The following is an 11,389-nucleotide window of genomic DNA, read 5'->3' as shown; positions in this document are numbered from 1 at the left end:
AAGAGGAGCGAGCGGCCGAGCCGGAAGGAAGGCCCAGAGTGAAGGCGGGGAGCAAGATGGCGGTGACGAAGAGGAAACGGCGTGGAGGCCCAGCGTTTCAGGCGAAAAAGCTAAAAAGAAACGAAAAAGATGCTAAGCCGCCTGCTAAGCCGAGCGACGTAGCAGAGGAGGCGGAGGAGGAAGAGAGAGATCGTATCCCAGGCCCGGTTTGCAAGGTAGAGGAGGCTCTGCGGCCGTGGCTTCACGCGCCTTCGTTGGGGCTGCTTACCACATGATGGCTCTGCGGGTTTGCGAGTTGCAGGGGTGTTTCGGGAGCTCGGTCCCATGTCTCCCGGCGGGGTCCGCTACCGCGTTTACATTTAACCCTCGTGCACGTGGCCGCAGTCTTGGAGGCTGCGGGCTGAGCAACAGGGCGGACTTCTGAGCTCTTACCCGGCTCACAGGAAGCGACTTAACGGGGGCTCAGTTACAGTGTTTGGTCTTCCAGTTACTCCATTTTTTGTTGTCGTTGGAGGATAGTACTTTTTCCCTAAAGTTGTTTCTCGCTCTCGAGTATATCCCTTCCAGTGATGAATTCCAGTGAATCCCTTCCAGAATTCCACATTCTGCCGTCATGAGCTTGCGGTCAGTTAGGGATCCTGAAGCTTGTTATGCGGTCGTTTAAAAGTTGCTCTCCTTTGGGACTATGATTTTGACTTGTTTGATCTTTAACTCTTAAGGGGTAACGAAAACTGGAGTAGATAGTATGACCTTTACGTATATTCGACAAAGTTTTAACGTGCCAGGCACGTAAGAAGTTAGGTTTCCCCTGCTTTGGGATTGCAAAACTAGAACATGACCACTTCCTCCTAACATGTTGGAGTTTAGAAGAAAACTAAGAACTCATATGAGTTGATGGTTTTTATTCAGAAGGAGGTGAACACAAGTTGTTGGGCTTAACTTTCATTCAACTGAGAGCTCTGTAAGCTAGATCAGATACTGTGGAGACAAGAATTGTGTTTGATTTCTTAATTTCTGTCTCCCCCCGCTCCCAAACTTAGCATAGACCTCTGTCTACCACGTAGTGAGTGATAGATAAATGACCCTTTGTGGTGGAGTGGCAAGCACTGGGAAAGGAGTTAGCTTTTAGTAATGAAAGTTGAGCTTGAATTCTAGCCCTGATATTAATTATCAGGGACGTTTTGAACTCTTTGCTCACCTGCAAATTAAGAGCAAGAAAATGTGATTTACTTTTTGTGAAAAATAAGCCGGACTTCTTGTAGATTTTCTGTAAATGTTAGTGTTCTCACTCTTCCCTTTAAGAGCTAGAAAGAAATATGATAGTAGCTATGATCTGAGTCACAATATAAAAAATATTACTGAAATGCAAGAGATAAAGATTACTTTAGGATAACCAGGTAAGGGATCATGAAGGATTTAGCCTTTGAGCTGGATCCCAAGGTAAGGGCAAAATTCTGATATTCAGAAATGAGAGGGAACAATATAAGAGGGAGAAAGCGAGAGAGAGAAAAAAGCTAATCAAAGGTGTTGAAGTGGACGAAATGCTGACAGTTTAAAAAGTACGGCCAAATTGGCTAAAGTGTAGGGTTTATTTGGGGCAATAGTGAGGTAGAAATATAGATGTATTTTAGAATCCAGTGTTAAAGCTGTGTCATTTTGGACTTTGTTTAGAAAACCCTGGAAGGTAAAGATGTGATTGGAGCATGTAGGTGGTAGCCTGCCTTGTCTGTTGGAGGAGCTTCTGACTGGAAAGACCAGCATTTAGAAGATTTGCAATTGATATGAGATTAAGAATCTGAAGCTTGAAGGCAGTATCACTAGGAGAGGACTAAGTTGCTGCAAAGAGAGATTGATAGAATTTACTAGTGCTTATGATATGAGAGAACAAGGGCAAACAGAAGAGTCAAAGCGTGGGGGACTGAAATGATGGTGACATCATCAGAAAAATAAATAGCAAGGAAATTTACCGGATTTTAAGGGTTGGTATTCTAGAGTTGAATTTGAGGTAAACCAGATACTTGGATTATTAGGGCTAGAAAGAGTTCCTTACCTTTCTGTAGAGTTAGTTGACAATCAAAGGTGTGAGAATGATTATGAGAACTCTGTCCTGAAGAGATCAGAAATAAAAAAGAGGGCTAAGAAAGAATCTTTAGAGTCAGGAGGAGGAATTGGAGAGATTGAAGATGAAAAACAAAAAGAAGGGAAGTCAAGGAGATTTCTGGGTAGCAGCTGGGGTCAGTGAGTGCTACAGAGATATTGAATTAAAGGTTAAGGTCAGGATTGTTTGGCTTGCTACTTGGAAGCTTTATCTGTAAACAAACAAACAAGATAGATTCACTATGAAATGTTAAAATTCATCTCACTTTTTTTTCTTTAGGGCAAGTGGAAAAATAAGGAACGGATTCTCATCTTTTCTTCTAGAGGAATAAATTTCAGAACAAGACATTTAATGCAAGACTTGAGAATGTTGATGCCTCATTCTAAAGCAGGTACCTTTACATCGTATACTTTAAAACTTTGTGTTTGTAAACTTGCCTGTTTATATGTTTTCACTTCGAGTCACACTTCGTTCGTTCAGCATGTCAGGTAAAGAACCATGACTTCTCAGAAGTGTATCTGTTCATTGCCAAGATTTTTCCAATTAATATTTTGTTAGAAATTCTTTGCAAAATTCATTGAACATTCTCTTCACTTTCTTAAACAGATATCCCAACTAGCAAAACATTTCTTAAAGTCCAGGAATGCCTTCAGTGTAATGTTCTCAGAGGTCATGAGCTGGTTTGTCCTTCTAAATGATTCGGGACTGCCATGTATTGCTTTCTGCATTTAAAAAAACTTTTTATTAAAAAACTTAATGGGCCAGGAGTAGGATTTCAAGCACCTTCAAGTTGGGACTCAGTCTACTCCTAAGTGCCAAGCTTTTCTTTTTAGTAATGGGGTATCTTACAGGCAAGTGAAGAACATCTAGTTTGGGGTTTATAACTGTGACAGCGCCCTCATGCAGGTGTTTTTGTGCCTGTGTTGGGAGGTGCATTTGGTTTTAATTCTAGGTAATAACTTAGTTCTTTAGACCAGTGTTTCTCAAACTGAGGTCTGCTGTTACATCTTCAGGTCTCTGAAAATAATGAGAGAATTTTAATTTATGAGCTCTAAATGTGGTTTGTGAGAATTTTCCCATTTTTGAAAGGGATTCATAGAATTCAGGCATACCTCTTTTTATTGCGCTTCGCTTTATTGCATTTCCCCCCCATTTGAATGTTTGTGGCAACCCTGCGTCAAACGAGTTTCTTGGTGCCATTTTTTCAGTGGCATTTATTTGCTCACTTTGTGTCTGTGTCACATTTTGGTAATTCTTGCAATATTTCAAACTCTTTCACTGTTAGCATTTTTTAGCACTAAAGTATTTTTAAGTTAAGGTATGTACGTTGTTTTTTCAGACATAATGCTACTGTACACTTAACAGACTGCAGTATAGTATAAACGTAACATTTATATGCACTGGGAAACCAAAAAAATTTGTGTGACTCGCTTTGTTGCGATATTCGCTTTGTTGTGGTAGTCTGGAACCGAACTGGCAGCATCTCTGAGGTATGTCTGTACACAAGTAAGAGACACTGCTTAGAGCTTTATAATTCTTGAGGACTATGTTTAATCACTCATTTTTACATTTCAAAAGAACAAGATTTTTAAAGAGGTCATGTGTTTTCAGGTCTAATCATTTTGAAGATTAATAAAATCTCATTTAAACTGAAGATTATAAAAATACTTAATATTTAATTTCCTAGAAAGTATGTGTGATTTGATTGAAGTAGCTTCGAAATTTTTTGTTTACTTACCTTTTTTTCTTTTTATAGATACTAAAATGGATCGTAAAGATAAGTTATTTGTGATTAACGAGGTAATTTTAGAAATTAATTAAAGTAAAATATTCTAGCAACATTGTATTTAGGAACACAATATTTGGAACACTAGAAATAGTTCATTTAAAAAATAAGTCAGTTATTCAGTGACTTTTAAGTTGTTTTGTATAAGATATGCAAATTTTAATTATCTGCCTTTTAAATTTTTTAATTTTTTAATTAATTATCTGCCTTTTAAATTTTTATAGTGCTCATTGTCTATTTCACAAAGTTTAGTGCTTCAGTATATATTATTTCTTGATCATTCTTATATTTGTCTTCTCTCAACAAGCATACTGAAATTTCTTGAGGACAAGGATTATCTCATTCTTTTTTTTTCTCATTATGTCTAGTACAGTGCTAAATTCATAGTAGGTACTCATAAAAATTATCAACGTAAATAAAATTAAAAGCCCATTAAATGTTTTAAAAAACTCATTGAAAAGTATTTTGCCAGTTTTAAAAGCGGTGCATGTGATATTTGCTCTTAAGATATTACAAACTAGTAATATGTTAAATTTTCAAAGTATTGTTGAAGACTAAACTTGCGTTTTCAGAGCAGATTTTCTTTTAAAACTTAGAATTGTTTTAAGATAATTCTCTTTAGCTACTAGAAAGGCCTCTGTTATTCATTTAGCACAAATTTTTGAAGTGCTGCTCTATCGTGGCATTATTCTATAGAAACAGTGTTTAAAAAAACGTCCCTGTCATCATGGAGCTTACATTCTAATGGGGGAGACAGGCCCTAAACAAGTAGTATAATTTCAAGTGACGATAGGAGAAATAAACAGGATGTGGGTTGCCAGCAACTAAAGCTCACAACTTAGTGTGTAGTTGTGTTTATTGTAAGATCAGTAAGGAACAAAAGCATTGGACTGAAGAATTCTTTAAGCCTCAGGTAGTGTATATGTATTAGTTTATGAACACTACAATAATATAGGACTTCATTCCTTTTATTGCTTTTGTATATTTCTCAGTTGTGACTTTGTAAATCTTTAAGATGTTGAAGTTTAATTCAACTTGAAATAGGTTTTGTATACATGCCTTTCACCAACTCCTTAGTGATTTTACAGAACCAAATCACAGAAATGGTAGTACAGATGAGGAAGAAAAAACAAATTTCTTGAGCTTAAAATCGAAAAGCTAAAGAGTTAAAAATCAAAGTAACCATTATAAAGGATGTTTTTGGTTCTGTAAGTACTGTATTTTTCTACAGTTGGTGAGGCTAATTGTAATGTGCTTTATCCCTGGGGCATTTGTTTTAAATCTTCGTAGTTTGTACACAGGACCATGGTCAGAAGAAGAGGTTCCCCAAGGGAGGCCAGTAAAAATGCTAGGCCAGAAAGAGTAGCTGCTTCCACCAAAGAGGTGGGCAGAGCACAGTTTACCTTGGACAGAACACATAAGAGGAACTTTAAACGTTTCCATGAATAAATTTACCTTGATTTAGACCTTTGTAGCCTATTAACCTGCTTAAGTATTTTTGGAGGCATCTAAATATTCATTGCATTGAATTGCTTTAAATCTTATTTTTATTATCCACTTCATTTTTCTATACTTTGCTCCATTTAGGTTTGTGAAATAAAAAACTGCAATAAATGTATCTATTTTGAAGCTAAGAAAAAACAAGATCTCTATATGTGGTAAGAGAATGTATTAAATAAGATTAGAGAATATGTGAATATTATTAGCACATTATGGTGTCTTTTAAACTGAATTTTAAAGTAAAGTAAAGTAAAGTAGTAAGCTTTTACTATGTTCTAAATTTTAATTAGTTGAAAAAGCTTTTATATTTTTTAGGCTTTCAAATTCACCTCATGGACCATCTGCTAAATTCCTTGTTCAAAATAGTAAGTTGACTCAATTTAAAACTTTTTGTGAGAAAATTGAAAATAATCTTTTGGGATAATCATGCGAAAGTTATAACTATTTTTGTTGCTGTTATAATTTTTTTAGTTCATACCCTAGCTGAGCTAAAGATGACTGGAAACTGTTTGAAAGGTTCTCGGCCCCTCTTGTCTTTTGATCCTGTAAGTTTCTCATTTAGTGTATGAGGTCTAATTTTCTTACTTTGCATGGTTGGTTTTTGGTGGATATAGTTGTATAATTCAATTTAGTTAATATAAAAACACAAACAATTATAAACAAAACTAATGTTGTCAAGTAATATGTTCACTCTATTTTTATAGGCTTTTGATGAATTACCACATTTTGCTTTGTTAAAAGAACTCTTAATTCAGGTAAATATCTTTACTAGAAACTATTTTTAGTAAAATATTATAAATGAGTGTCTTCCTTTTAACTTAGCTATCTAAAGCACACATGGTATGTCATAGAATACAGAACTAATGTGTCCTTTTTCCCACTAGATCTTTAGTACACCACGGTATCATCCCAAAAGTCAACCATTTGTGGACCATGTGTTTACGTTCACTATTTTGGATAATAGGATATGGTTTCGGAACTTTCAGGTTAGCTTTAATTAACTTTTAATTATACTTTGAAATAAATTAGGATATATTGTTTTTATAGATATGGAAAATGCAAATGATAAATTCTTTTCTTTTCTTTTACATGGCTTTCTTTTCCCCACAGACTTGCAGTAAATAACCTTTATCTCATAACTTAGGTTCATGGCTGTCAGCTAATATGGTGTATGGATTTTCTAACAAGCTACTATATATTGAGTAAAATATAAGTTTCTCTCCCAAGAGGTTCGAATCTACCAGGGGTGAGGAGAGGTTTAAGACTTGGGAAACATGACCCCTGTAGAAAGCATTCAGTGAGAACTGTTAGATGAGTCATACAGTGATTCATCCAGGAGGAGAGGTGATTCCGGAAATCTGTGGAGAGGTAGAAGAGAGCAGCAAGGCAAAATTTCAGACAGCTCATGAAGTGAACTGGGCTCTTTTCTGCATGTTGTTGTTACACTGGTTACTTTGCAATGTGAGTTAAACATATCCCCTTCTTAACCCCTGAGGGCAGGCATACCTTAACCAACTATAGTAATATTTGTAGTTCAGAAGTTGCCTCTTAATTCCACAGTCAGTAACCATTCAAAAATAAATTTTGCCAATGTCTTTTTATCTACCTTTTAATCTAATTTGAATTACATTTATAAAAACAATTTAGGGGTTGATTTAAATTTTGAAAGAGTGCCCCATAGGGTGCTTTAATACGTTTTGTTATCATGGTTGCAGTTTTAAATATTCATTTAACCACAATTTTTCAAGAAGACACGCATTGTGAGAAGCAAGATACAGACCAAATTGAAGTGACTCAATTTTAAATACACACTGAAAAAGCATTTATATTTTCCTATGACAACTACCTGTAACCAGTAATGTATTTCAGAAAGTATTGATGATTTGACACTTGCCAAGTTTCACTTCCACCTTAACTTCATTGGTTGTCAGTTATTTTAGGCACATTTGTAATGAGGATATAGCCTCTATACATTTTAGGAGTAGTATATCCAAACCAAAATGAAATGTTTCCTTTTTATTAAAGATCATAGAAGAAGATGCTGCTCTTGTAGAAATAGGACCCCGTTTTGTCTTAAATCTCATAAAGATTTTCCAGGGAAGTTTTGGAGGACCAACTTTGTATGAAAATCCTCACTACCAGTCACCAAACATGGTAAGCTGTTTTTGTTCAGTGGTCCTCGATGTCCCAGAACTCTTGGGCCAAAATAATTCTGTCAAGTAACTGTTCTGTTAACTGTGAAACTGAATTTGGTTTTTGCTGCATACAGTCTTACAAATTGCTTTTTTTTTTGATGACGCAGGGTGAAGGGAAGTAGGGTTCATAAGTGAATGTCCTTGCCATATATAAAATGTTTATTTTTATTTCAAAAGCACCTTTAATATTTTTTTGTTTCTAGCATCGGCGTGTCATAAGATCCATCACAGCTGCAAAATACAGAGAGAAACAGCAAGTGAAAGACGTGCAGAAGCTGAGAAAGAAACAACCAAAGACTATTCTTCCCCATGATCCCACTGCAGATGTTTTTGTTACACCAGCTGAGGAAAAGCCGATAGAAATACAGTGGGTAAAACCAGAGCCAAAAGTAGATTTGAAAGCAAGAAAGAAGAGGATTTATAAAAGGCAAAGGAAAATGAAACAGAAGATGAACTGTGGGAATGCAAAATGAATCAATGGATAACTAATTTGTTCTCAGTTTTATATTTATTTTATGTTCAATGGGTAAATACATTTATTATTCGGGACGACCTTATATCTAACTAGTGTGACATTTAAAAGAGAAAAATTAAGATTTTGTGGCTTTGGGGGGGTCCTATGTATTTCTAAATAAAGTATCACCAGAACTCAGCACTTAATTTCTGTTTTTCTTTTCAAAGCTTGTTTGTATTATTAAAAACTTAGCACACTTAAGGTTTAGGCCTGCTCTCTTGGATTAAAATTTTGAGTTTAGCAAAGCTGAAATTCAAACAGATTTATTGGATCATTATTACATGTAAAGCAGCATTAGGCACTTTGAGAGCATAGTTTCAGATGGTAAAGTTGGGGTAGACTGCTAGAAGGGAAAGCATCTTACTGAGGTTTGAGTCCCTGTGTCAGAAATCAGTGAGGCCCCAGAAAAGCCAACCTCTCATCTTGTTTTCTTACCTTGAAAATGTATGCTAAAAATACTTAGGTTTTGCAAATCAGATGAGTTAATATATGTGTTGAAAGCTTTTTGTAGATTACAAATTTAATTTAGAAGCAGTGCCTGTAAATTACTTACCAAATTAACAGTAAAAGGAAGAAAGACAGGACAGTTGTTAAGAGGGCACCAGAAGATTTGAATTTCTCCTGTTACGAAAGAACTTTACTTGAAGTAAAGAGGGCGCTGGGCTTACCACCCTGGAAGTCGATTAGTAATGGAAAGACAAGATTCTGGGTGCAAGTGGCCAGGGATAGGGGTCATGCATGTGGTGTTTTGTCACCCACTAATTTCATGCTAATCATTTTCTCCTGTCTTTCTGCAACGTGATTAGTAATTCCATACTATTCCACTCTGTCACAGCTATCTAAGCAGTCCCTTGTTGGATATAGGAGTATTTCAGTTTTATCTTTTTCTGCTATAGGTGCTTGCAGCAAACTTTCTATAGATATTTTGTACAATATTTGTGGTTTCCTATAAGTAGAACTCTGGTCAAAAATTATGAACTTGTTCCCCTAAATATTGTACCTCACCAGAGGTTAGTGTTCATTTCCTTACACCCTTGCTGAGATAATCTTTGTCAATTTGATAGGTAAAAAAATGAATACTGTTTTTTGGCTACATACTGGGTTTTCTTTTGTGTGGTAGTTACATGAATTGGTAAGGGCTCTTTTATATAGTGAGGTTTTTCTAGACATCTTTCTTAGTTTGTCACTTGGGTTTTAATTTTGTCTTTATTTTAGATCTGTCTGTAGGCAGAATGGTCAGTTTTTCCATTTCACTTTTTCCTAATTTTCTGCTAAGAAAGGCCTTGAGTGTATAATTAGGCTACTTTATCTTGCAATAGTCTAAGTTAAGCTACTTAACCTTGAAATTTAAGTAATTCAAGTCAGAGGGTCACTTGAAATATTCAATACTTGTATGTGGCTAATGAAAGGCAAATCTGGTTAAGTGCAGGGGAAAAAAGGCCATTATTTAAGCGATAGAATATAGGATGAAAATTAGCTGTATATTTCCCTTTCGTAATCATTTATATGGATAACTCATTTGAATGAGAATTCCTCATCTCCCAAGTCCATGTTCATTTAGAAGTCAGCTTGTTTAGTGAAGATCTTTCTTTAGACTGAAATTTATATGCAGTGTAATTGTCTTCAAATTTTGATACAATGTTATAAGTAAAAATAGATCCCTTTTTCCCTCAGGAGGGAAAAAAGAGGTAGCAAAACCAGATGGAGTTGGAGGAAGAAAAAAGTACTTTGTTTTTTCACTTTTTGTCCAACCCCCCCTCCCCTAATTCCATTCTCAGATGGGGAAAGGTCCTGTTTTTCATTGAACTCAAACTTCTCAATCCCTACCTATTACCAATTTACAATCCAAGACCATATAGTATCTTCCTTCTTTGGAAAAGAGGCAAGTATGAATTTTGAGTAGTGAGTTGGTTGGACAGTGTTGTGCCTAGAAACTTGAGGTTTAAGAGTTGGTTGGTTTTGATTGTGCAGGGGGTAGGGTATTAGGGAAGAAAGGGACAGCTTCCTAAACTTTGGATACCCAACCCTGTACAATAGATATTTGTTAGCAACAGAGCCAGCCCTTCTCTCTAACTGTACATGGTTGACAAAGACAGCCTACATCTAACATATATGTAAACATTCCACATTATAGTGAAATATTCTGGTGTACTGAGGCATTTTTTAAAAAATTTTTATTTATTTTTGGCTGTGTTGGGTCTTTGTTGCTGTGTGCGGGCTTTCTCTAGTTCCAGTGAGCGGGGGCTACTCTTTGTTGTGGTGCGTGGGCTTCTCATTGCGGTGGCTTCTCGTTGTGGAGCACGGGCTCTGGAGCGCCGGCTCCGTAGTTGTGGCGCACGGGCTTAGTTGCTCCGTGGCATGTGGGATCTTCCCGGATCAGGGCTCGAACCCATGTCCCCTGCATTGGCAGGAGGACTCTTAACCACTGTGCCACCAGGGAAGCCCTATACTGAGGCATCTTAACGACAATTAGGATACTATTTTGACACCTTACCAAATTGCTTGGAACAGTTGTTCAGATCTTACATCCCATAACACAGTGTATCAATTAGATCAACCAAAACCTATTGGTTAAATACTATCTCTTAACTGCATTTTTTTTTTTTTTTTGGGCGGCCCGCTGGTCTTGTGGGATCTTAGTTCCCCTGACCAGGATGGAACCCGGGCCCTTGGCAGTGAAAGCGCCATGTCCTAACCACTGGACTGTCAGGGAATTCCCTTACTTCATTCTTAAAGTAAACCAATCTTGGAAATGTAGGTTTAGAGGCCAGAAGGTTAGGATTAAAGAGTGATGGATGGGTGGATCAGCACAATTTCGTTCACATTGGTGGTGAAACATTTAGTACTATGTTACTTCAAAACGTGTTGATGCTTCGCTCTTAAATTGTTTCAGTTTAAGTCATTTACTCTTATTTCTCATGCACATTGGTCAGGACAAGCAATATTAGAGATCTCATTAAGTGGTAACCGAAGATAACTGAAAAGAGTTAAAAAACCTGGATTCGATCCAACCGAATCCTGCCACTGATTGGTTGGGGAGGCTTGAGCAAACCACTTGCCTGAGTGTCCTCATCTGTAAAAGCGGGGCTCACATTAAAGAACCACAAGATGTTTTCCAGAATCTCATCCCATGAGACTCCTATCTCAGCTCTCAGGTCGGCTGTCAAGTTGGTGTCACTCTGACTGCCCTCTGTGTCCCTCACAATGACACCCACCGTGGCCCCGCCTCCCGTGGCCCCGCCTCCCTCCCGCCGCGGCTCCGCCTCCCTCCTGCGCGGCTATTTCCGGAACAGGGT

The 11,389-nt window shown here is 37.0% G+C and overlaps 1 protein-coding gene across 1 annotated transcript; it reads left to right on the top strand.

Moving 5' to 3' along the window:
- Positions 1–56: 56 nt before the first annotated feature.
- BRIX1 (biogenesis of ribosomes BRX1) lies at positions 57–8,239 on the top strand (the record flags this gene model as incomplete). Its single annotated transcript, XM_082453844.1, has 10 exons — positions 57–215; positions 2,378–2,489; positions 3,855–3,898; positions 5,472–5,542; positions 5,700–5,749; positions 5,856–5,929; positions 6,089–6,139; positions 6,269–6,370; positions 7,410–7,538; positions 7,783–8,239. The coding sequence occupies 10 exons, from the start codon at positions 57–59 to the stop codon at positions 8,050–8,052; spliced, it is 1,062 nt and encodes a 353-aa protein (XP_082309970.1). The 3' UTR covers positions 8,053–8,239.
- Between the last annotated feature and the right edge of the window lie 3,150 nt (positions 8,240–11,389).

This window comes from Balaenoptera physalus (assembly GCF_965194825.1).
Source record: "Balaenoptera physalus genome assembly, chromosome: 3".
NCBI lineage: Eukaryota > Metazoa > Chordata > Mammalia > Artiodactyla > Balaenopteridae > Balaenoptera > Balaenoptera physalus.
Note: the sequence above shows the minus strand (reverse complement) of the source record. Positions and strands in the feature narration are given on the sequence as shown.